This window comes from Pongo abelii, chromosome 17, assembly GCF_028885655.2.
Source record: "Pongo abelii isolate AG06213 chromosome 17, NHGRI_mPonAbe1-v2.0_pri, whole genome shotgun sequence".
Classification (NCBI taxonomy): Eukaryota; Metazoa; Chordata; class Mammalia; order Primates; family Hominidae; genus Pongo; species Pongo abelii.
In genome coordinates, this window is record NC_072002.2 from 32166370 (window position 1) to 32193705 (window position 27336).

General features: G+C 40.5%; 1 protein-coding gene across 3 annotated transcripts in view; it reads left to right on the top strand.

Moving 5' to 3' along the window:
- The window catches only part of LPIN2 (lipin 2), a 99136-nt gene that overhangs the window by 29746 nt on the left and 42054 nt on the right, over positions 1-27336 (top strand). Inside the window, exons 1-2 of one of the 3 annotated variants that reach the window (XM_054537701.2) lie at positions 597-782; positions 22627-22827. In XM_054537701.2, the coding sequence (XP_054393676.2) occupies positions 681-782; positions 22627-22827 (303 nt within the window). In that variant the 5' untranslated portion in view covers positions 597-680. Of the gene's footprint in view, positions 1-596; positions 783-22626; positions 22828-27336 lie in introns of those variants that run through there. The other 2 variants (XM_054537700.2, XM_009252272.4) reach the window with 2 other exon arrangements.

Consider the following 27336-nt stretch of genomic DNA (forward strand, 5'->3'; position numbering starts at 1 on the left):
TTACTGAGAGCTGCCAAGGAAATACCAGGAATGTTTGAATTTTACAATGTTGCATTATCATATTCTCGAAATTAATAAATTCTGCTTGTTATATACAGTACTAAGCAGGATATCTCCCAGAATTGTGAAAATACCTTGGGTCACACCAGTCTGACAAAGGAAAAGTGTTCAATAGTTGGGCTCTTGGAGGCATGTAATCTGGCTGACTTTGGGAAGCTCCCTGCTGCTTGGAAAATGTCTGTAAATTACTTCCCTTACGTGATTAGCTTATGTAAGATCACTCTCCATATGTATAGTAGCTGTTTTTATTTCTAAAAAATGAGGATGTGATTGGTTTAGAGAATCATTAACTCAATCCCTGTCCTGTGTGATGGAAGCTGCAGTGGCCGTCATGTGATTGGGCAGATCTTGGTGCCTATCAGTGTAAACACATGGCACAACCTGTCCCATGCCCCTGCTTATCTCCTCTGGGGAGAAGGGGTTGAGGTATTTTGAGCAAATCTCATTGGTAAACTTGTGTATGCATTGCTTTTTTTTTTTTTTTAAGAACCATTTCCTTTCAGTTTTAGCCATATAACTGTGTCTGCAAGCAGTTTGTACTCAGTTGGTCAAGAGAGCAGCTTTCTGTTTTGATTATACACCTTCATCTCTGAAAAAAGACATGCTAGTTAAATTTCAAGATGTTTTACTTAGAAGATGATAAGGAAGATGAGGAGGTTTGTAAAGGCTCATTAAGTAAAACTCAAGATGTTTACCATGACAAGTCCCCTCCTGGTATCCTGGTGAGTTACATCTCCCAATGTCCCTGCTCCCTTCGCTGCTTGCTCAATCTGGACACTACTGAGAGACGAGGGGATGGTACCCACCAAAAGAAAAAGACTAATGCCCTTTCTTAGGAAAATGTAATGTTGTAGTGAATTTTATTAACTTCTAAGTGTTATGTTGAACAGAAATCTTTGGCTACCTGCCCTCCTGCATTGACTGTGCCATCTTTCTGCTGTCTCTATTTGTTGTTATTTAACAAAAGACTTTTTTTTCCTAGGAAAAAAATGAAGTTGCTGTTTTAAACTGAGAATTTTTAAAAATTATGTTTCAAAAATAATATATTTGGTTTCACATTCTCTTTGCATTTAAGTGTAGTAGTAAAAATCATATAAAAGTGTTACAGTTTTTGTTGGCCTAGTCATAATTTTTGGAATGGTAAACTAATATTTTGAAGCTGACGTTGTATTTGGATATATGAGAGAGAGTGGCTGCAGTTGCTTTCTTCTGTGATCATAAACAAGAAATTTTTGTAAGCTTGAAATATGTGGGGAAAATATAAATTGTATGAACTTCTTTAATCCAGAGTTTTCTCTCTTGTTACAAGATATAACTTAGAACAAGTTGTATAAGCTTAGTGTAAGTCCCAGAAATCTGCATTAAGGAATCAAAATCAAGTGACTTGAGGACAGTGTAACTCTACCTGTGGAAGCTTTCCTTTAAAAATAATAGAAAGGAAACACTATTTTCAAGGCTATTTTTTAAAATTAAGGATGGATATTTTTATGAAAACAAGCATAAAATCAGTGAGACAAAAATTGGTTTCTAAAATCTGTGGCTCATAACTTGATTTTAGTTTTAAGTTTATACAAATGTTTATCATCTTTAAAAATGTTATCACACTCTGCTTTTTGCTTTTGGATCTGTTAGTAAAAGTGTACTTGTTCAGAGTTCTCAGGAACTAATGGAAAGACGTGGTTTGAATATGAATGGAAGAGTCAGGTGCTACCAAGGGAGGCAGTTTGCTTTTGAAATCAACATTGTAATATTATAGAATGTATACGCATATTGGCTCACTCACATTTGTTGTAAAGGTCAGAAGGGAGAATAGAGAACCTTGCTAACTTTTTACGAAATACTTTAAACATTCATATATTAAGTAGCACTAACACACATAAACTGTCCCTCACAGGAAGTTCTTAAGACTTGTGTCTGCTGGTGTTTTCCAGAAAGAGGTCAAGGGGTGTTTGCTTAGGCTGCATTTTATTAACGGTCCCATTTTATGTTGCCGTTAGAACGTTGAAGTCTAATGAGTCACCTCCCTGTCCCATGAGAAACATGAGTTTTCTTAATGCTAATGTTTGGGATAAGGATCTGATATCTGCTTAGTAGCCTGTAATGATTATATAGGAGTTTGACTTTATAACCTGGGTGTGTGTGGTGAGAGGGAGAACCCTGGTTTTCGGGGTCCAGGCCTTCTGTGACCTGAACACTTCTTACAAGTCACATCCTTTTTGGGCACCCCTTTTGTAAGGTGACAGTTTCAGTTTTGAAAGAGTCTTTCCTCATGGTTTTGTGATTTGGGAATATAAATGTATCATATCATGATTTAGAAAACCATGAGAAGATTTCTGTGCTTTGTTAGAAATTGGGAAATTTCAAAGACCATGTTTTCATATTTTTTGAAACAAGTGAAGACAATACCTTTATTTGCTAAGGAAAAAGCTAAATTATTTTATATTCAAATACCCTGAAGTCCCAGAATAATCTACTGGCCATATTTTCACCCCATTTAGGGCAGAATATACTACAGGAGTTCTTAGCCAAACTTGTAATCCTCAGAAATGCTTATAGAATTGGAGCTTTTCTGCAGTTTAGAGCTGTGGGGGACTCTAGAGGTCACCTGACCATTCTTGTCAGAGAGAACCCCCGGCACAGAGCCCAGACCTCTTGTCCGGCGGAAGCGAAACTTGATCTTGGGTCTTCACATCCTCACCAGCTGCAGGGGACTCCAGGAAGCCCTGAGGACAGTGTCCCTCAATCCTCATCTCTGTGAGCTATTTATCAAAGGACATGGGCACCTCTGGTTGATGCCAAAAAGCTCAACCAGATTTAACAACACAAACAGTGGTCAGAGGTGGCAAGTCACCCTGTAGGTGGGGCACATGATGCGAGGCAGAGTGCTTCATGCTAAGTTAGGAAACCCTAAGTCCACCCGGGATTTGGGGTGGGGCTGAGGTTGGTGGTGGGGAACCATAACACATTGTCATTACTGATTGCTGCCCAGATTCCTAGAACAACTCTAGGTAAACAAGTCTAAAACTATGTTCCTCCAGTCTAGCATGGCCAGTGTTCAAAAAAGTAATTATTTAATTGAGTGAAATTTTATTTCCTCGTAGAAATAATGTTGCTATACCTAACTGTCTCATAATTAGCCAGAGAACTCAACCAGAGTTCTGAGTCCTAGAACAAGGGGGAGGAAGGGCTAATGCAAGAATTTCCTCTTTCTTTCTGGATAAGGGCCAAGTTTCACCAAAATTTTTGAGACAAACGTTTTTTGAGTTCCATTTTCAAAGCCATGTTTTAGCTCCCACTCTCCACAGCTAATAACTTTGGGCTTGAAAATTATACCTTTCCTCCCCCCTAACTCCCCTAAGTTTTAGGAGTGTTTGTGCTCTTGCCACTGAGCTGTGAATGGGTGATGGTTCCTTAAGTGCTGCAGAAGTAGCTGCATTGGAGGAAGAGGATTCTAGTAAACCTACAGGTGTGCTTTGGTAGGCTCACTAGCCAAGTGACAGTGTGCACTGAAATGAAAACTCTGAGGCCTGCTAAGAGGATATATTGGGGGACCATACAAGATTACTGGTTAGGCAGTTTGGGGGAGTAAATTCTCTAAAAGTCTTTATTTTCAAAGCATGCTTGCCACAGATGAGCTCAGGAATTTGGGGGGGGGGAGTAGTAGTTTTGGGACCGTGGACATGAATATGTTTTGGCTATTTGAAAATTATTTATTATTCATTTTTATATTTATGCCCCCATCTGTTTTCAGTAAGGAAGGACTTAGAAGTAGTTTACAATTAAAACATACATGCACACAGACTGCCTCCACACACACTGTATATTGCATAGCTAAGCCTATTAATGTAGAGGAAACAAAATTGTCTTCATTTAGCAAATATTTATTGTACTACAACTGAGTCCAGTAGATGCATGTAAATCAATTTTTTTTTGTTTCCCTCCACTAATATGTCTGAATATTTTGCTGCTCTGGGTTTATGAATAACACAGCTGGGCAGATATCCAGCAAATGGCTATATCAGTGCTACCATGTTGAGTTTGCCTGGATACTTAGTCCTGATTACATACTTGGCATACTCAGTTCGTTAGAGTGCCTGGTGAGCCCTGTTTTGTAGATGTGATCCAGCTGTAGTCTTCATGCGTTGGGAAAACACACCTTAGTTACATCACTGTGCCTTTAGGTGTCCCAAAAAGTGAGGCTGCTGGCCTGGCCTAGAGGAGATGGACACAACTCTGAAAGGATCTAAGTAAAAATCTCAGTTTGGCATGGTGGCTCACACCTGTAATCCTGCACTTTGGGAGGCCCAGGCAGGCAGATCACTTGAGGCCAGGAAGTGAGGGAGGAAAAGAACAGGAACTACTACACCCTTCTTCAGCTCTGTTTGCTGTCAAGAAAACAAGAGGGTTTGGGAGTCATTCCACGCACCTGTGGTCCTGAGACATAGCTTGAGATGTGCTACATTCTGGGATCATTTGGAGGCTTTCAAAAGTGCTTGCACTAGAATCTGCAGATGGGGTGGCCTGGTCATGAGGATTCCCCAAGCACCTCAGTGACTCCAACGTGCACCGGGGGTGAGAAGTGAGCCCCAAGGACGGTGATGCCCACATCTGACTCATCACTGAGTGAATCCCTGTGGAGCTTTCAAAAGAAAATATGAATTTCCCAGACAGACTGAAGCAGAATTGAAGGCAGTAGTGGAGGCCAAGAATAACTGTTTTGTTTTGTTCTGAAAATGAAACTACAGACTTCATTCAGATTCTTCTTACCAATGTCCTTTTTCTGTTCCATAGCCCAACCTTACCTTGAATTGTCCTGTCTCCTTAGTCTCTTCCAGTCGTGACAGTTCTTTAGTCTTTGCGTTTCATGACCTTGATGTTTTGATGAGTACTGGTCAGATATTTTGTTGAATTTGTCTCTACTTCGGTTTGTCTGATGTGGCCTCATAATTAGATTGAGGTTGTGTGTTTTGGTCAAAATACCTGAGAAGTCCTTTTCAGTGAGTCATACCAGGAGTCCCTGAGGTCAGTGTGTCTTAAGTTTTCCCGATCACTTGATTATGGTGGTGTCTTCCAGGTTTCTCTACTACAGAGTTAAAATTTTTTCCTTTTGTAATGAATGTGTATCTTGGGGAAAATACTTTGAGAATATCCAGACATCTTGTTTATCTTGTTTCTCCTTCAACTTTTTTTTTTTTTTTTTTTTTAAAGACAGAGTCTTGCTCTGTCGCCCAGGCTGGAGTGCAGTGGCACAGTCTTGGCTCACTTCAGCCTCCGCCTCCTGACTTCAAGCAGTTCTCCTGCCTCAGCCTCCTGAGTAGCTGGGACTACAGGTGCCACCACTCCCGGCTTCTTTTTGTGTTTTTAGTAGAGATGGTTTCATCATGTTGGTCAGGTTGGTCTTGAACTCTTGACCTCAGATGATCCACCTTCCTTAGCCTCCCAAAGTGCTGGGATTACAGGCGTAAACCACCGAGCCTGGCTTCTCCTCAGACTTTTGTCTTCTGTTTTTAACATCCATTGATGAATCTTGCCTTCCATAAATAATACTGTGATATACTCCAATAGTGAGTTTCTAGTTTCTTCATTTTTTCTTCATTAATTAGAATTCATCTGTAAGAGCTGTCATTTCTCACTTATATATTAATTTATTCTATCAGTGAGGACTCAAGGATATTTTATTCAACCGATTATAATCTAGTAATCCTGTTTTGTTGCTCATTGTCCTGTGTTTAGCTCTTGGGAGTATACTCCTGTTTTTTCTCTGACATACGTTTGCTCTTTTGATTTTGAGCATTTCCCAGTCTCTGGCTCCACAAGATGCTCCAGCATTCATTATCTTGTATTTTCCTGCCCACAGCCATGGAATGAATCAACCGCTTCTCCAAGGAGCCCTGGTTCCTTTTATTGGAGAATGATATTCAGAAAGCAAGATCTGAGCCATAGATGTGCACATCATTTTGAGAGTATCCTTGATTCTAGGTCCTCTTAATAGAGAGTTAGGATATTTGAGTGTGTTTTCTAGCTCAGGTATAAACACATCAATGCTCGTGCATCTAGTTACCTGTGTATATACTTTAAAATCATGGGTTCATACTGAGATCTCCAATTCCAGTCCAACACCACAGGGTTCATTTTAGCTTCCTCTCTAGGAAGTTTTATTTTTAGAAGCTTTCTCAGGTGTTTATGATTTTTTTTTTTTTGACAAGGGCTCACTGTCACCCAGTCTGGAGTGCAGTGTAGGAGGCAACCTCTGCCTCCCAGGCTCAAGTAGTCGTTTCGCCTCAGCCTTCTAAGGAGCTAGGACCTCAGGCACGTGCCACCACATCTGGCTAATTTTTGTATTTTTTTGTGGAGACTGTGTTTCGCCATGTTGCCCAGGCTGGTCTTGAACTCCTGGGCTCAAGTGATCTGCCCGCCTTGGCCTCCCAAAGTGCTGGGAATAGAGACATGAGCCACCACACCCAGTCCCAGCTGTTTATGATTAATTAGACTTGGGGAACGATGACTTTTGGATGTATATCTGTGGATCCAAAGGCTCTTATGGCTTAGTTAAGTACTCTTTGTTAATGAACTGTCTGTTCCATGGTGAAGTATCGTTTTCCATAACTGGGTTAATCATCATTTCTTCTTATACTAAAAAGAATTTTCATGTGACTCCTAGCTAGCTCTCATTAGTAAAGTAAGTCCCCTGTTTTGTGTGGGAAGTGGTACAGTTTCATGGCCAGTATGCTTATGAACATTTGTCAGAGAAATTGAGCACACCTCAGGAAATGTTTAGTGGGTTGAACGCCCAGGGTAGCCGTTAAACATTTTAAAAAAACATATAAACAATCCACGCAGACAAATGACAGAAAGGCTCAGGATTCCACTAAAACCAAATTTATTTTAATCCTTGAGTTATCTTCTTTTTGATAAGGCAGTCTACATGCTTTTTTCCACGTGTAGCGTGCTTTCTAAAGCAGGTGCTCTATCAGACTTCTTGATAAGAAGCCCTTCAACCCCGGTTATTGAGAGTACTGACTGTGAACTTTGGGCCTGCATGTGCTTGTTAATTCAGTAGCTGCCACCTTAGCTACAGGAGTTGCAATGGTAGTCCATCTGGCTTGTTCTTACCCTTATTTACTAGGATACCATATGGTACAGGTTGAGGGACCTTCAACCCAGGGCATTAACACAATTAGGACAAGTAATTACTTGACATTTTGAACTTGTCCTAATTGTGTTAATGTTAACTGTGATATTAACTAAAGTTCTTTAATGGGTGAGAGAGGATGAGATGGGAAATAAGGGGGATGAGCAAAGTTTAACATGTCCTTCCCTAGACATAGAACCTATAGTAATATATTACTTTGTTTCCAGTCTGGGGCTGTAATTTTGATGGTGGAAGAATCGTACAGATTCCTGACTTCTAGGTCAGTGTGTAAATAGAAAAAACTTCCGATAGAGTTGGAGTGTTTCAAAGGAAATTGTATGCCACCAATGTCAGTGATAGTCAACCCTGAAAATACTACACATGGCTTCTATAGCTGCTAAAATTGTGTGCCTTTTGTATGTGAAATTAAGCCAAATAATCAGATTTCTTGGCTTATTTTAGAGTTGCTTATGGTTATCAGTAGTCGCTACTAAAATAGGTTAACTACATAATTCTTTTAGAAGGTTTAGGATAAGGACATACCTCTTAAAACACACTTTTATGATCATAATGTAATCGTATCTGTAAGACTACTCATAATAAAAGGCTTGGCTAGGCGTGGAATCCCAGCACTTTGGGAGTCAGAGGTGGGTGGATCACCTGAGGTGAGGCGTTCGAGACCAGCCTGACCAACATGGAGAAACCCCGTCGCTACTAAAAATACAAAATTAGCTGGGCGTGGTGGCGTGCGCCTGTAGTCCTGGCTACTCGAGAGGCTGAGGCAGGAGAATCACTTGAACCCGGGAGGCAGAAGTTGCAGTGAGCTGAGATTGTGCCATTGCACTCCAGCCTGGGCAAAAAGAGTAAAACTCCATCTCAAAAAAAAAGGCTTAAGATTTTTCATGTATGGTAGCATATGGAAGAATCATCATAGCCTTCTAAAGGCCTTTATGAAATTCCTACCCACACATAGCCTGAAAATTCCATAAATTTTTAGGAGCTATTTTAGGTTTCAGTAAAACGAGCATGGGTATTTAAGATGGACATACCAGGGCTTTTGTCTGGTCATGTCTCTGGGTAACTGCTTGACTATAGGTAAGTTGCTTCTGTGGGCCTCAGTTTTCTTATTAGTACAATGAATATAACATTTACCTCACCTAGTTGTGAGGATTAAATCAGATGAGGTATGTAAAATGGCATTTGGGGTTTAAACAGTTTTTTTGTTTGTTTGTTTGAGTCAGGATCTTGCTCTGTTGCCTGGGCTGGAGTGCAGTGGCACAAACATGGCTCACACTACAGCCTTCACCACCCTGGCTCAGGTGTTCCCTCCCACCTCAGCCTCCGGAGTAGCTGGGACTACAGACATGCGCCACCACACCCAACTAATTTTTAAAAAAATTCTGTGTAGAGATGGAGTCTCCTTACATTGCCCAGGCTGCTCTCCAACTCCTGGGCTCAAGTAATTCTTCTGCCTTGGCTTCCCAAAGTGCTGGGATTACAAGTGTGAGCCAACGCACGCAGCCTAAAATGGCAATTGGAAGGGGTAAGTTAGTGTCCTCTCCACTTTTTCCCCCATCATCTCCCTGTAACTAACATTAGGAAGAATAATGAGTAAAACATCTGAATTATAGCTTATGTAATTTGTTGAGGATATACAATGTTTAAAAAGTTAAGACCATGAGAAAATGAATTTGAATTTTCACCAGTATAGAGGTGAATTTACATTTTAAGCAAATCCCACATGTGAAAATCCAAACTTAAAAAAGTTACATTATTTTACAAAGGAAGGATTTCTCTAATAACAGGCTCCCCCAAGGACATTGAAGATACCTTAAAAACAATACCAGTAAAAGCCCAGGCGCGGTGGCTCACACCTGTTAATCCCAGCACTTTGGGAGGCTGAGGCGGGCAGATCGCGAGGTCAGGAGATCGAGACTATCCTGGCTAACACGGTGAAACCCCATCTCTACTAAAAAATACAAAAAAATTAGCCGGGCGTGGTGGCGGGCGCCTGTAATCCCAGCTACTGAGGAGGCTGAGGAAGGAGAATGGTGTGAACCCAGGAGGCAGAGATTGCGCCACTGCACTCCAGCCTGGGCCACAGAGCAAGGCTGCGTCTCAAAAAAAACAAAACAACAACAACAACAACAAAAAATACCAGTAAAATCAACTTTGTAAAAAGATATCTTAGCAATCCCATTTTAAAATATCCAAATAAAATGAAATTATGTTCACACAAATGCCTGTACACAAATGTTTGTAGTACAGAATGAGCATCCCTAATCCAAAAATCTGAAATCCAAAATGCTCTAAAATCCAAAACTCTCTGATGCCACAAGTGGAAAATTCCACACTTGCCCTGGTGATAGGTCTCAGTCAAGATGCGGTTAAAGCTTTGTTTCGTGTGCAAAATTAATTGAAAATATTTTCTATAATTACCTTCAGGCTATGTGTTTAAGGTGTATATGAAACATAAATGAATTTTATGTTTGTACTTGGGTCATTATGTATATGCAAATATTCCAAAATCTGAAAATATCCAAAATTCAAGAATTTCTGGTCCTGAGCATTTTGGATAAGGGGTATACTCAACCTGTAGTTTTATATGTAATTGCCAAAACCTGGAAACAACCCAGATATCTTCTAGCTAGTGAATGGATAAACATTTGATACATCCATACAGTGGGGTACTACTTAACAGGGAACAGACTACTGATACATACAGCAATATTGATTAATGTCACGTGGACTGTGCTAAGCTAAAGAAGCCAGAATCCAAAGGTACATACTGTATGGTTCCATTTATATGATATTCCAGAGATGGCAAGACTAGGGACAGAAAGCAGATCAGTGATTGGCATGGGTGGGGAAGAGGGATTGACTCCAAATGGGTTTGGGCATTTTGGAGAGCAGTCTGATTGATCTGTATCTTGACTATAGTGGTGGCTACAGCAATGTGTGGTCACAGCTAACAACTGTACACTACAAAAGGGTTAATTTTACTGTCTGTAAAGTGTATGCTTTTTTTTTGTTTTAAGAAAAATCTATTTTGAATAGTTCAAGGTACAGCTATTTGTAATCTTAAAACTTCATAGCTAAATTGGCATGAACATTTAGCTGGAATTTTTTCTGTGCTGATAGGTATAACCATTACACAAAGGTTAACTTAAGTAATAGTTTAATATCTTTCATTATTAATTATAAACAGAATGTTGAACTGATTACAGTTCTTAATGATTTTACTTCTTGCATTTCTCTCTAGTTGCCAGTCAGGTTAAATGTTCCCTATAACAGCATCTGTCACCTCATGTACAGAGGTCAAAACTGGGCATATTTTAGCCTTGATGGGAACAGACAAGAATTAAATTATCAGAAAGCTTCATGACAAGGTCTTATTTTCATTTTGGGAAATGAAGGGAGAAGCATTAAAGAGAAATGTGGCAACAGGAACCATTTAGTTTTACAGAGCTATGATAGTGCGAAACAAGTTTGGCCATGTGAGTGTTGTCGGGGCTGAGGAAGGGAGTTGGGGCCCCCTTTTGAGGGTGCTGCTTGCTGTTTTAGGATCTCCTTAAGCCACACATGTTATTTTGAAATTTAACGATAAAATTGAACACTAGTTTTTCTTGCTCTGTTACCAGGTTCTATTGCTGAAGAAAATTAATGTTCTGGTACATTATTGAGCACAGGAAAATTAAACTATTGTTTCCAGCCATTTTCCTTAAAGGCTGTGCTCTGTAGCATAATTATATTGGGTATTTTCATAAAAGTCAGCTGACTAGTAGAAAATGGATAACTTTGTGGTTGTGTTTCACTTTGTTTTCTGTAATAATCTGCAGTTACAGCACCCTTGCTTCTGCCTCGGCTGACTTCACACTGACTTCCTCTGATGACCAGCAGTCTCTGCTGCAAGTTGCTGCTGGGCTGCTCAGTATTCTCCAGAATGATCTACATGGCTGTCATTTGTTCTCACGGGGATATTTTTAGATTTACCCATCCTGAGGCGGTGTCATTTTTGTCACTCACATAGACTAGATTTATGCAAGTTTTTCTCTGAGGTCTTCAGCTTCTGGAGGAAAGTATTGGTTCTGAACACATGGGCATTGCTTTTGGGACTTTGGGTTAACTTCCACCATAGATTTCTTTTCTCTTTTTTTGTTTTGTTTTGTTTTGTTTTTTGATATGGAGTTTCACTCTGTCGCCCAGGCTGTAATGCAGTGGCGCGATCTTGGCTCACTGTAACCTCCGCCTCCTGGGTTCAAGCGATTCTTGTGTCTCGGCCTCCTGAGTAGCTGGGATTACAGGTGCCCACCACCATGTCTGGCTAATTTTTGTATTTTTCGTAGAGAGTTTCACCATGTTGGCCAGGCTGGTCTCGAACTCCTGACCTCAGGTGATCCACCCACTTTGGCCTCCCAAAGTGCTGGGATTACAGGCGTGAGCCACCACACTCAGCCTGTTTTTTTTTTTTTTTTTTTTTTCAGTGCATGGTTATATGTATCTTCACTTACCTCTTGAATTTTACTCTAAGTCAGTGAGATAAAACATAACACTGTGTATATTTCTCCCTCTCCTTGCTGATTCTGTTCACTAGGTCTTGCATTCATTCATTCATTTATTCATTGGTCCATTCATTGATCCAAAACCACTTATTAAGAACCTACTATTGCTAGGCACTGTGCCAAGCTTTCAGGAAACAGTGAAGCTTGCGGGACTTTTCCCTTCTTTACCGGAACTCAAGAGTTTGAAGGTGGCCTAAATGTTCATGCCGTGTGGTGAGTGCTGTGGTAGGGAGAGGGCAGGGGGCCTTGGGCACTCACAGCAACGGATCGCATCTTGTCACCTCTGCTTTCTTCTCAGCCACTGAGCCCACACATCCTCCCCCATCATATTTTTGATCTTTGCCATTGTGCTCTGGGGATTCACAATCTGTTGTGGATGTACGTTCCTTTTTTATCCCACTTCCTCCTTACCCAGGAAACCTGAAACATCCTTGCTCCTCTTACAAAATACTAGATTAAGATGAAAACTGGTATTGGCTTTTGAAGAATTGTCCAGAAAATTATTGGGCCGATGGTGGGTAGAAGATGGGGGCTGGTAATTTTTGAAGATGAAATAGGTGATGTTTATGGTCCTTCCTTAAGTTATACCTGCTGAAAAGCTGAAGTAGACACTGTTGTTGAGTAAAGGTCTGGGCTGCCACTCGGAGAGAAGGTGCATTGCTATACTGGGAAAGCGTCTTCCCTTTTCTGAGCCCTACTCAGTCCAACAAAGCAGTTCATCTGTTTATAGAAAGTAAGTGTGTTGAAATCATCATAGAGAAGGGAACTCAGTGAGCAGAAGTCTGAGCTTTCAGATTCCCTCAAAGGAAATAACGTGGTGACAGATCCAAAAATCCTAATTTAAAACTTATCAGCCCTGAGAACTAAGCTTAAGGCCAGCTTCCTATTTTCTCATTTTTAAACAATTAAAATTTTTTTTCTTAACAGATTAAGTTGTTAAGTAGAATAAAGTGTTATCTGGGTTACATTTGAAGCATGTTCTTGCTAGTTTTCCCAGGCTGATATTTGCAGGAGGGTGTTTTAGGGCTTCAGGTGGCTTTATCCAGTCAGGATCTAGCCTGTCTGATTTAAGTCCTTTGTTGGCAACATTGGAAATGGACTCTGAACAACCACGCAAAGAAACTTATGACTGGCTCATCGTTCAGAGAGATGCCAAGTGGGCAAGAGCCAGGGCCACCTGGGGTGTCAGTGTTCCAAGCTGGTGGGTCTTCTGCATCCCATCTCAGGTGGCCCAGCCCTCCCAGTCTTGGGTGGCCTTTGCTCTCCATACACATTTCATGAATATCTGTTTGGGCCAGATGTCTCCCACCCCTGTCAGCCAGCAGATACCAAGGCCTGGGTCCCATATTATAGACATGGCTACTGGGGGCTCACCCTTGTGTTTCGGTGCCTCTCTGAGCACTGAAATCATTGAAATGCAGGGAGCCCTGTTTTTACCTTCAGATCTAGCCATTGCCTTATGTGTCTGTTTAAATTCCCAAACAGAAATATTGAATCAGAAAATCCCCTCTTCTTACTTACGTAACCCAAAGGTTGATATTGAGTAATATTTGGTTGTAATTGTGGAAGGGGTCCTTAGGAAAGCAGTCTTCCCAGGCCAGAATTTCTGAGTTTTTTGACAGAAGCACTGCCAGTTCTAGAATTTAAGTATCATAAAATAATCAGGTCAGCTGTCATTAAAATGTCTAAAATTCTATTACTATCTATTGCTTCCACTTCTGATCCACACTTAACAGACCTTGACATCTTTATACGACAGAATGTGAACTTGAGACCATAGCAACTTAGTCTGCATAACAAACTTAATCAGGCTTAAGAGGAGAAAGTTCTTGCAACGGAGCCTAGAGTTAGTTCCCAAACGTGGGTGTCTGTCAGAATCATGGGTAACAGATTTTTAAGACCTTGTTTCCAGCTTTTTATGTAGTAGGTCTGGGTTGGGGTTCAGGAACGTGTATTTGTTTTTATCCCCCTTTCCCATATTTTTCATGAATGAACCTACATTCTTAAGCACCAAGACTTGATTCTATTGCAGACAGTCCAAGGACCACTCTTTGAGAAATACTGACCTAGAGTGTGCTCCTTGCCAGTTTTCCTCATTTAGTGGGGAAAAAGAAGTTAGATATAAAAACCTCCCTGACTGTGACTTCAAACAGTGGAGGTGATGGGGTTGCTCTGATTTAGAAAGACAGAGTTCGTGATCTACAGGGAATTGATTAGAACCTCAGATCCTCCAGAGCACACCTCATCCTGGCTAAATCTCATTCTCTCAGGAGGGAGTCCTCTGAGGCCCAACACCAGCTCAGAAAGATTCAAAAACTCCCCTGTATTTTTTCTCTGTAAAAGACAAAGGGCAGGACAATTCCCAAGGCTTAGAGCCTTTGTGTAGTCAGTTTTCTGTTGAACTGATTTTGGAAGTAGCACAAAGTAGCAAGAACTCTTACTTTTACATGGAACTATGCTTCCCTAACCTGGCTCATCTTCATAATTAGTTCTTAAGCTTTAAAACAGTCAGAAATTTGCATTTTCTGACTGATTGATTTTCATGCACACAAACTTTTGAAGCAGTGTGGTAGTAAGTAATGTTCTTTAAGTTCAACCTTGATAGGAAGTTCCCCACCAGGTCTACTCTTTTTATTTCCATATCTCTAAGTTGGTTCATGCAACAGAATTTACTGAATGCCACCTATGTGCCAGAGGTATTTCTAGCTGTCTGGAAATCGTGGCACGGTCCTCACCAGTTTCCTTGCCCTTAGTATCAACCCTTAGTCAGTCATCAAGACTAACTGATTCTTAGCTCCCTATGTGTCTCTTCTGCCGTAGAGCTGTGCAGTCTCTTGCCTGAATTTGTTGTGGTGACTTCTGAAGTAGTCTCTCCGCCTTTAGCTACCTCTTCTCTAGTTCATCCTCCCCCTGTGACCTAATCCTGTCGCTTCCCCGAACAGAAGCACTGATTGCACCCATTGTCCACATGATAAACGTGCACAGGGTCCAAGGTCTTGCGTCATCTCACTTTTGTCTCTCAAACTTAGCACACTTTCCCATAAGCTGTTCTCTCTGCCTGGGACTGCCCACTGGGAACCTTCCTTCCTTAATCTGTTCAGCCCTTTACATATACTTCAACTTCTAGAACAAATATTTTCTGCTGCGTGAAGCCTTACCTAACTCTCCCAAGCAGATTTTTTCTCTTTGTTCTCTAGTCTTCCTAACAGTCTCCCAAATAGCATTATCGTAAGGGATTATATAAGACAGTATTTGTTATATCTCTTTCAAGAACCAGCGTCCTCTGAGAGAGGATGAGGGCAGAATTTTGTTTATCTTCATAAGGACTTACTGTAGTGACTGGCGTGAAATAGGTGCTTAATTTTGACTGTGTGAAAACTGAACTGTACCAGAAACAGGCCAGTATAATGGGCATCTTTTTTGTGATTGTTTCTGAGTTGAACCTGTAGGGGGATTACATTGAGAGGCCTTTCCTGGGTAAGGCTTCTTCCAGATTTCCTTTTTCATTGTGATGAAAAAGCTGTCTGGGTACTTGGTATATTCAGGAAGTTTGCTGGGAGGCACTGGGTTTTCTTTTACAGAGTCTGTACAGGGACTAAATCGTCCTAGAAATGAAGGAGAACGCTTTGACTAGTCACCCTACACTGCCGGGGCAGCAGGAGACCCGCTGTGTTCTTGAGGAGACATTTGGGGCTCTTTCACCACTGAAGGTCTAGGAGCGGTGAGTGTTAGATGCTCAGCTGTCAGCACTTCTCATGGGCCGTCTTAGCTTCAGGGAGACCGCATGGGCTTTAATGGACCATCTATTTTGCGCTCCTAGGGGTAGGCCAGGTTGTTCCTTGTGCGGCTGCTATTTTCTATTTCTTGTTTTATAAAGTGAGAATTTAAAGGTAGCTAATATAAAATAATACAAAACTAAAGAAACAAATTGGCGTTCTACTATGATGGGGAAAAGAAATAACCAGGAAGTACAAAGTAAGGCATTTGCTTGAATTTAAATGTCCGAGAACAGCTTCCCTCAGAAAGGTTGGATTCCCCGTCAGGGCTTGGCGTCGGGAGTCTGTGGTGCTGCTTTCAACTTATCCTAGACTGCGCTGTGTTGTATACTTTTCCTTTCTTCTGTCTAGCTAAGTTGTAACCTCCTTTCGTTCTTTGTAATACCTTAGCATCTGGTGGGCACACTGTAAATGTTTTGTAAAATGTTGACTCGGTTAAGCACCTACACGATGTGGGCAAGCCCCTGGGGGACTGTCACCCCCTGCCTTCCCTGACCGGGGAGAAGCTTGCAGCAGCTGCTGCTGTGGGTACCTTTGCTTGTTTCATCACTTACTTTTGGGGGAAGTTTTTACCCTCCAGAATCCCCCCCAGATTCATATTGGTCACCTCTAGGTTACTCTGGGATTCTTGGAGAAAACCATAGGGATTTAGTATAACTTGAGTTCAGCCCTCAGATTTTTTTTGCCCTCAGGGACACCACATGACCTTGAGACCCAATGATTTAAGCCATGGGTCAGAGGTAGTGGAGAAAGTTGGGACCCTGAGTATAGGTAGAACTGGGTTCTAGTGAATAGTAGACATCTCTTTTCTCAATCTCAAATTCAAAATGAAATTAATAATGCCTGCTAGCATAACCTACATTCTCTTTTTGAAAATCAAATGAGGTATGTTTGAGGAAGTTCTTGAAAAATATTACATGCTAATCAAATGCAAACTGTAATCATGGGTGTCCTGAAGGAATTTGGTCCAGGAGCACAGGGGCAAGCTGGAATGTTTACCTACATCCTAGGTAACAGTGTCCTGTTGTCTATTTCCTGAAGCATCTGGTGTCTCTCTTCCCTCCTAGCATACTCCTCATGTCTGTGAGCAGAAAGTTAGCGGCAATGGCATGTTCTTTGGTAAAAGCTATTTTAACCTCTGTCCATAAGCCTCACAACATGTGGTGCTCCCAGTAGTCTGCTTTGTAACACTGGACCATGGTCCAGCGGGAGGGTTAATAGTAGTGGTGTGAGGAGACTTGGAGGGTGAGTATGGCTTCTTTGGACTCCCTGTAATCATTTCATCTTTAAGTAGCCAAGTAGCATTAAGTAAAAATGATACTCAGATTGCTGAAAGCAGCCCACTTGCAGTAAGAAATCTGGAGGCTTCATGAAGGCTTTTATCGTGTTTACTTAGAGCATTTCTGTTACTTAGAGATGCAATTAAGGGCTTAGGTTCTAGGCTCATACTTGAGTTTGAATATTAGCTCTGCCACTTAATAGTGTGCTGACCTTGGATATTTCTGAACCCGAGTTTCCACATATAAATGGAAATACCAAATCCATGGGTATCTGTGAAGACTACATGAGATAACATACAGGTTAACATAGCACTTGACACATGAGAGACGTGTGACAAGTTTAGTTGTGTGTTTGTTGGTAGTAGTACTAACGGTACTAGTACCGATTAGATATTTGGAGATAAACTTAAGAAACAGATTTTGAAACGCTTAAAATTGTGGTTTAGAATGTATCCATTTTGAGGCCAGTCGTGGTGGCTCACACCTGTAATCTCAGCATTTTGGGAAGCCAAAGCAGGTGGATTGCTTGAGCCCAGGAGTTCAAGACCAACCTGGGCAACATGGCAAAACCCCGTCTCTACAAAAAAATACAAAAATTAGCTGGGCATGGTAGTATATTCCTGTAGTCCCAGCTACTCCGGAGGCCAAGGTGGGAGCATCGCTTGAGCCCAGGAGGCGGAGGTTACAGTTAGCAGAGATCGCACCATTGCAGTCCAGCCTGGGCAACACAGTGAAACCCTGTCTCAGAATGAAAATAAAAGTAAATAGAATGTGTCCATTTTGTGCTGATAATTTATGAATTTTTTTATTGTTTTTAAACTACGTTGTATCTCTGATTACTCTTTTCCTTAACAAAAGTTATTTTTGATTGAACACATCAAGTAATTGAAATAATTTTAAGCAGTTTTTGTAGGAGGGGGATTGGTATTTGAACCTATTTACTGATGCTTTTTTTTTTTTTTTTGAGATGGAGTCTCACTCCGTCGCCAGGCTGGAGTGCAGTGGCACAATCTCAGCTCACTGCAACCTCTGCCTCCTGGGTTCAAGCGATTCTCCTGCCTCAGCCTCCCGAGTAGCTGGGGCTACAGGCATGTGTCACAATACAGGCCAATTTTTTGTGTTGTTAGTAGAGATGGGGTTTCACCATATTGGCCAGGCTGGTCTTGAGCTCCTGACCTCAAGTGATCTACCTGCCTCGGCCTCCCAAAGTGCTGGGATTACAGGCGTGAGCCACCGCGCCTGGCCCATTTTATTTATAAATCCATACTCCATATAGTGATTATTCATTTTAGTTTCTTTGATGCTAAGCAAAAGGTGCTAAGCTGATCTTCAGACTTTTGGTGAATAACGAAATCTTGAAAGCTACCCATTTATTCCAGTGTGTGTCCTTTTATACCTTAAAATATTTGATAAGAAAAATATGATAGTGGGCACTGTCGAATTTTATGCATGGAGGACTAATTTGGCATATTGAATTTTATATGCGAAGGGCCATTTGGCCTCTAATAAGTATTGTAGTTGCTTATTTTCTACTGCTTTTTTTTTTTCTTCACTTTTTTATTTGAGTAATCAATAAGTACTTCTTTTTCTTCAGAGCTCCCAATATTTAATCCAGCCCATGGGAAGGTACCTAGGCCTAAACAGCACACTGTATATTACATACACTGTATAGCAGTCAGGCCATATCCGAGCCATTGTGTCTAGTTGTCTTGAAATATCGTTTTTAAAGATGGACATAAATGTCATAAGAGTCAAAGTAAACCCAATCAGTTCAAATATTTTAAGGAATAAGAATGTTTAGCCTAGAATAGATGAGACTCCGATAAATTCTTTGGTGTGTTGTGGTTTCATTTGGAAGAGCGTGATGTTCAGTGTGACTTCTAGTGGACATAATAGTTTTCTGACATTTTTATGGACTTCTTGGTAAAGTAGCGAGTCTCTGTCAACTGTAATGATGCCAAAACTGAAATGCAGCATAGCATATGATGTTTAAGAAGAGACTTGTCTTAGTCAGCTTGGGCTACTGCAGCAGAATACCATAGATGGTATTTGGCTTAAACAACAGACATTTATTTCTTACCATTCTCACAGATCAAAGTGCCAGCCGATTGGGCTCTCTTCCTGGTTTGCAGACTTCTTGCTGTATTCTCACAAGGAAAGGAAAGAGAGCGTGGTCTAGGTCTCTTTCTCCTCTTAGAAGGACACTAATCCGTCACATGGAGGCTCCACCCATATGACCTCATCTAAACCTAATTGCTTCCCAAAGGCCCTATCTCCAAATACCATCACATTGGGCATCAGGGCTTCAACATATGAATTTGGTGGTCGTGGGGGACAGAGGGAGGTCATAGATATTACTTAACTTTTCTAACCCTCATTTCTTTTTTTCTTTTTTTTGAGACGGAGTCTCGCTCTGTCACCCAGGCTTGAGTGCAGTGGTGTGATCTCGGCTCACTGCAACCTCTGCTTCCCAGGTTCAAGTGATTCTCCTGCCTCAGCCTCCCAAGTAGCTGGGATTACAGGCACATGCCACCACGCCCAGCTAATTTTTTGTATTTTTAGTAAAGACGGGCCTTCACCGTGTTGGCCAGGCTGGTCTCGAACTCCTGACTGCCTCAGTCTCTCAGAGTGCTGAGATTACAGGCGTGAGCCACTACACCCAGCCTTAATTGTCTTTAAAAATAGAAATAATACCACCTCTAAAGTAGTTCTGAGATAATAATATGTAAGTTTAAGAATTTGGGATGTTATGAGCTTTCAAAAAAAGAGTTGCTTCCAGCGTGATTATTGTTAGAGTATTTCAGAGATGTGTTAGAAGCATTTTTGGTATTTGTTAAAAGAATGGGCTGGATGTATTCTTCTTGTTCCAAGAATCAGCAAGTGCACTTTAATATTTTTATTTATGCCCGTAAGCCTCAAGATAGGGATGCTGCTCTGTGACCATTTTTCATTTCCACATTTTGCTTTCTGTGTGGGCATCTCCAAATGAGCCTGCCTTTCTGGTTATATATTCTGTCTTTGCTTTTGCTCTTTTTTCTCTGTGACTTCTTGTTTGTTTCTTTCTGCATGGCTCTCCCTTGGTCTCTGTCACTCTCCATTATTTATTTTCTCCTCCCACATTTTCCCTCGTCATTCATGATAAAATATGAGGAACAGTTTATAGTGTGTTATTTTGCTATATTTTTTAAACATTTGGGTTACATCATTGTGTATCTTTTCTGCTGCTGGTTCAGAGTGTGGCTTTCCCAGGTGTTGACCAGGACAGGTCTGACTTGGTTCTTATTGTGTAGCTATGCTGGGCTAGCATGTTAGGAATAAGGTATATGGCGCTAGATTCTGCTTCAGGAGCAGGCTGTTTAACATATCCCTCATGCCTATGACGAACAACTGCGTTTCCTCCAGACATAATGATGAGGAAGCCTCTTTCCCCAGCTTTGTTGGGGTGACCCTTCTAGCAGACAGCTGCTCATCATTCCCAGGGTGTAGCACGTTAAGCTACAGGCCTCTCTTTACTTTTGTTTTACCAGCCTTCACAATATAAATGTCATTGTTTCATTATCTGTCAAGAGAAAACCAGTTATTTGACAACCTGTATTTTTCTACATTTAGCAACTGGCATTTACACATTAGGTTTTCCCATATAACAGCACATCCCTTAACCATGGTAGTTAAAATAATCTTGAATAGATACAGTTACACTTAATTATGAATTTTATGCTGTAGTTGATGGAAGCTTGTTACACATTTATGTTTATAAGACTTGTTTGTGGCTAAATGTCAATGCTTGAAAGCATTTTTTTGTTTAAGAAAAGGTCTAACAATTACGATTTTTTTTGTTTCTTGTAATAAAATTCATTTTAACATTGCCACCACCATTCAAGCAGTAATACCAAGATTGACTGCTTGGATGCTGTTTAATTCATGTGTGTGCCATGTAGGTAAAAAGCATGTTGTGAATATGCATTACTTACAGAATATGAAAAGGATGCATGAGATCTAGCTGTGTTATTTTTTAGAACCATGTGAATCTACGGTGACCTCAAAATAGAAATTTAATTATTAAAAACATAATGGGATGTTATATGAATATTTTGATGAAACACTATTTCCTCCCCACACTTTTTTTATGTTTCTTATTTTTTAAGTCTCATTTATTACTAGTTCATTTGTTCATTCATTCAAGAAATGATTATTGAGCACTTGATACGTGCTTAATTTGGTTTAGCTATTGAGGTCAAATCAATTATTCCAAAACCAAAACCGTCACCAGATTATAATTGTTTGATATCACATAAAGGATGTCATCTTATTTTGTTATTTAGGAGTAAGTTTTGCAGCACAAGCGTTTTCCAGCTCTTCTATGGGTGCATTTAAGGGCCTTGGTAACATTAGTTTTAAAATATTTTAAAAATTTCTTCCAGGGTAAAATTATCATGGCGATGCTTCGTGGTGTAGAACTGATGGGCCTTGATTACACATTCATCTGCATGTAGGAACAGGAAACAATTTAGAATCAGGGCTCTGCCGTGGCCACTCATCTGTGAAGAGCAGAGTGAATTTCTGTGCAGGCAGATGTCCTGGAGGCCCCTGAGTTTTCCCAAGAAGACAGCGTTCTTTCTCCCAGTTCAGTTTTGGACTCACCTGGCAACACAGAACATGCCCTCTGAAACTTTTCAGAGCATGGACCTTTAAGCTCAAGGCGGCCTCCAAGCTGGGTGTAGAGAAACCATGAGCTGCTTATAGCAGACAGCTTGGAGAGCAGTCAGTCAGTCCTGTGGTTGGGTGAAAGTTGGCCTCTGAATTAGCTGGAGCATTGGAGGGACTCTTGGTTACTCTCTGTCATTCCAGTCCCCAGAATGGCTTTCACTGAATTGTGCTTTGGCATTATATTAGGGGTGTCAGCGTCTAATGAATAAAATGCAGGGGTGTATTCAATAGCTGGAAGTGAAATCTGACATTAGGACTGAAGGGGGGATTTGGTTTTTATTAGTGGAAAATTTGGGGATGGGGCCAAGGCAATAAAGCCACCCCGGCTTTAGCTGTACTTTCTCTCCTTTGAGCCTTTCTGGAGAACTCCTTGCAGACCTTTTGATTGTGATTTGAATAGTGAATTGAGGTTGAGGAACAAGAGTAAAACCCTTTTCTGTGCTTTGAACTTTGTAGAACTTGATTGCATGTTCCAGTTAGTTATATTGAGTCATTGAAGGGAGTTTTCCGTAGAAATAATGTTATAAATGGGCTAGACTCAGGCAGACTTGCCAGAGTTTATTTAATCTAGCATGTGTCTGAACCATATTATTCTGATAATAATAGTTCCTTACAAAATGTAGCTCTCACTAATTTATTACATTGGTTCTGCTGGAAGATGAATCTCTGGTTTCTCCTGGGGATGATGTTTGTTTTTTCTGTTTGGCTGCTATGGCCAAAGTGGATGCAGTAGCCCCAGGTTCCAAAGGGTCTTGGGCAGGAGGTCAGGGTTCTTTGGTGATTCTGTGCTGGTCCTGAACTTTGGGGAAAAAGTCCCTAATGGCAGTCAGTACTATCCGGGTTGCTGGAAAAGGAAAGGGAATGCCTCAGGCCCTGGCTGGAGCAGCCTCTCAGATACAAAGGAGAATAGTCTCGGGTGGTCCGTGTGTGGAAATGCGTAGAAACAGCGGTAGCATGAGACTGTTCGGTTCAAAATTAACAAGGCTAATGATATGAAATCTGGCGTACAAGTGAGTAGTGTCGTTTTTGTTACGACTGTTATTTCTTTGTCATTGTCAATAGATCACAAATGTAGTGTTAACATCTCATCTAATTTTTGTTTGTCGTAGTCTCAAACCATGAATTATGTGGGACAGCTGGCTGGGCAGGTGATTGTCACTGTGAAGGAACTCTACAAGGGCATTAACCAGGCCACCCTCTCTGGGTGCATCGATGTCATCGTGGTACAGCAGCAGGATGGCAGCTATCAGTGTTCGCCTTTTCACGTTCGATTTGGAAAGCTGGGAGTCCTGAGATCCAAAGAGAAAGTGGTGAGTGTCCTCAAGGAGAGGAAAAGTCATCCTGAGATTCAAAGAGAAAGTGAGTGAGTGTCCTCAAGGAGTAGAAAAGTCATCCTCAAGGAGTAGAAAAGTCATCCTCTATGAATAAATCGCAATTGTGAGTTTTCTGGGCCTTTTTTTTTTTTTTTAACCTGAATGATATTGAGACAATGTTATGAGAAGTCAACCTTTATGTATTGCTTTTGAAGTTACTTTGAAAACCACAAAGCTGGACTGCAGAAGTCTCTTCAAGGGAAAGGGAAACTGAAAATTATTATAATAATCTTACATGTTGCAACTCAGAAAAGCAAAACAGAAACTAGATGGGGGAACTTAGCCATATTTAGAAAAAGAAAAATTTCCTTTACCTTATATAGTATTTTTAAATACTTAGGTTAATACCTTCATACTAATTGTAAATGGAATAGGTTGGTATAATCAAGAAAACACACACACACACACACACACACACAAGAAAACACACACACACAAGAAAACACACACACACACACACACACACACGTCTCGCTTTGTTGCCCAGGCTCTAGAGTACAGCGGTGTGATCTTGGCTCACTGCAACCTCTGCCTCCCAGGTTCAAGCGATTCTCCTGCCTCAGCCTCCCAAGTGCCTGGGATTACAGGCACATGCCACCACACCCCCCTAATTTTTTGTATTTTTAGTAGAGATGGGGTTTCATCTTGTTGGCTAGGCTGGTCTCGAACTCCTGACCTCAAGTGATCCACCCGCTTCGGCCTCCTAAAGTTCTGGGATTACAGGTGTAGAGCCACCGCACCTGGCCATATTTTTTTTTTAAACGAAATTAATTAATGCCACATTTTGTTTGTTTTGACAAAGCTGTAAAAACTTTTGTAATATAAATTCTGTTGTTGATACCAGGACTTGTCCCCATATTTGACTGAAATGCTAACCAACAGACCATAGGCTGGTTGACTTTCGTTTGTTTTAGGGAAGATTCATTCAGGAAGAAGATATTTGTGTAGGTTTTTCTTTTTTATATATCCTCTTCAGGTTATGGAGCAGCTGGAAGTTTTGCTAGTATATCTGATGTCAATCAAATTAGAAAACAGAGCTAGTAATAACACTTGTCAGGTACACAGTAAGATTTCTCTTTCTACTCTTGCCTTGCAGCATCTACTTAAATAACATAGAAAGGCTTTGTCAAGCCTATGTTATTTTAAAGCACAACAAAAGATCCTCACCATTTTCTGGCACAGACCTAAAAGTATGTGGTAGAGGACCACTGGTGTAAGTCGAAAACATTTATTTTCAGCTTTTTGCTATTTTATATAGCTGATCTTTAAATAGAAATTTCCCTCTATTTAATTAAACTTAAATGTTATTTTGAGAGTGAAAGAAAATAGATTTCACAAAACTAGATATTCTTTTTCTTTTTTTCCTCCAGGAAAAACGTCTCATTTCTAGTTATTACAAAATCAGTTTCCACTGGAGAACCACATTTCAGGGTAGCAGGGCTTGTGTGGTCTGGCCTCTGTTCAGAGTCACCCTTTAGAAAGCAAAAGCAATTGCAGTTTACTTAGGGACTTAGAAACTTTCCATTGCAAAACAGTGTTATTTAGCCATAGTTTAGCTTCTCTGAAATTTTTTCTTTCTTTGTGGTAATACCAATAGTACTTCAGACTGGACCTGTTCTGGGGGAATTGGCAACAAACTGAAATTTCCCGTTAGTTGTGTATGGATCTATTGTAAAACTGCTGATAAGGTGTCATCATCATTTTTTTTTTTTTTTTTTTTTGCTGGGATTTTTTTTTATCACATTGGATCAGTGTCTGGCCTTTCAAAATGGAACCTGAAGGCAGATATATTTATAAGCACGTATGCATCTGTAAATGGTGACCAAATAGATAAAACACCTTTTCCTGCTTGCTGTGTGCCTCTAATTTAGGAAATAATACAATTCCTGTGCAAAAGCTACACAATCGTTGTGTTACTGTCTTGTCAAAACGTTGCATTTTTAATAGGAATGTATCCATGAGAGACAGGAAAAGAGAATTTTTTTCCCCTACTCCCTTAGTATCTCAGAAACCCAAAGAATATGTTTGGGAGGAAATGTGGCCATTTGATTTACCAAAACAGCTTTCCTGTGAGAAAACTGAAAAACTGTGAGAGTAAAACTGAAATCATGCCTGCTTTTGAGATACGCTGGCAATTTGCATTAACTATTTGTCTTATTTTAAGTCAGTTTGGGTTAGGGAAAGCTGGCCATTAATGTGAAAGTAAGACTCCAAATTTTCAAATATGGGTGTACCTATGAAGTGAATTTGAAATCATGACCACCTTAAAACCACTGTTTAGAGTGATGTAGTATAATAATTTTCCCACTGCCATTGATATGTAATTGTTTGGTAGAACAGCAGTACTCCCAGTAAATTTAATAACTTAGGAGTTTACTTTTAGAAGGTAAACATGTACTTGATATTTTAAAATTTATTGATATCAGAAAAAGCTGATTACTTATTTATAAAAGTTTTTTTTTTTTTTTTTTTTTGAGATGGAGTCTCGCTTTGTCGCCCAAGCTGGAGTGCAGTGGGGCAATCTCTGCTCACTTGCAACCTCCACCTCCCTGATTCAAGCGTTTCTCCTGCCTCAGCCTCCCGAGTAGCTGGGATTATAGGCGCGTGCTACCACTCCTGGCTGATTTTTGTATTTTTAGTAGAGATGGGGTTTCTCCATGTTGGCTAGGATGGTCTCAAACTCCTGATCTCAGGTAATCCACCCGCCTTGGCCTCCCAAAGTGCTGGGATTACAGGTGTGAGCCACCATGCCTGGTCAGATTATTTATCAAAGTTAAATAACCCATTGTATTAAAACTATTTTAATTGCTGATAACAGAAATTTACCCTCTACTAGCTTAGGCAAAAAAGCTTGCTGTCAGAATTCCCTTTTTCTTTCCCCACCTCTCATCTCTGCTTCCACTTCTGTTTTCTCTCTAATGTAAGATGGCCACCAATACCTCCAGGCTCACAATCTGTTAACTCATCAACCCCAGTGGAGAGAGAGCTTCCTACAGAAGTATCAGTATTTAGTCTCCCTGTCAAAGGAACAGACATATCTCTGGGACCAGTTTCTGTAGTTGGGAAAAGGATATATTTATTGGCTTGGACAACAGGCCACCTCTACTCCCTGAAGCCACACCAGAAATACAGTTTGAGTATCCCTTATCTGAAATGCTTGGGACCAGAGCATTTTGGATTTCAGTTTTTTTCATTTTTTGGAATGTTTACACTATACTTAACTGGTTGAACATCCCAAATCTGAAAATCTGACGTCTGAAGTGCTCCAGTGAGCATTACCTTTGAGTGTCATGTAAATGCTCAAGAAGTTTCAGATTTTTGAGCATTTTTAGATTTCAGATTTTTGGATTTGAGACACTCAGCTTGTATATGATTTGAAACAGGATGAATAGACTCCCAAAAGACATTTGAGATATTCTTACCCAAAGAGTGGTAAGCCAGTTCAAAAGTCTAGTACATCGACTGTTTCTCAGAGATACCAGTTTCATTTCAGCATCTTAGTCCTATATTATGTTCAGCACAATTAAGCCACAGTGTAAGAAGTAAGACTGTATGGAAATGAGGGGTTATTTTTAAAACTGTTTTACTAGAATTTAATACATTAAATTAGTGTCCTTTTTAAAATAATCACCTTGGTGGGAAGAATTTGTTCCAACTTGGTGCTCTCTCAAAATATTTTTAAAATCTTTGTGTTGTTGTTGCCTGTAGAGTTCACAGTATATTCTTTTAAGTATTGCCAATATTGGCATAATTTGATGTTAGGTTTAATTTTTGGAAAGACCAAACTCCATTTAAAGTCACACAAAGATGATAAAGTAAGTAGTCACATTGAGAAATGTCATACTTGATCTCTAAAAGTAAGGGCTGTGAAGTGTTAATTTTTCTGAGATAGTGTATGAATAGTTTAGAGTCTGAATTTGCATGTTAAAGAAGCATTCTTCTATTTTCCCAGCTACACTTGATAAATGGATAGCCTCCAAAAATGAAATTAGTTGCTCAGATTGTCCCAATTTGACTGTTAGTATATGTCCTTCAAGTTGGGTTCCTTTGAAATGCTCCCATCAGTTTTTGAACCCTTCCTTCCCGGTACCAGAAGGTGTTCCAGAAGAAGCTACTTTCCCTGCCTCAGCTCTGGCATTAATTATTTTACCCCAGTTCCTTTTATTGAAGAATAGTATTTACGAACAAAGATCTGGTTATTAAGTGTGCTCGTAACTCCTGAGGTATCGTTGCTTCTAGGCAGCCCAAGCTGGCAGAGCTAGGAAATGGGTGGATGTGTGCACGCGTACACACACACACACACACACACACACCCCTGCATCTATATATGAAAATCATGAGTGCATATGGGTTCCTCCAATTCCCATCCACCATCGCAGGCTTCTTTCCACCTCCTTATTTATAATTTTTTTCTCTTTCAACAGGAAACGTGGCTCGGATTATCAT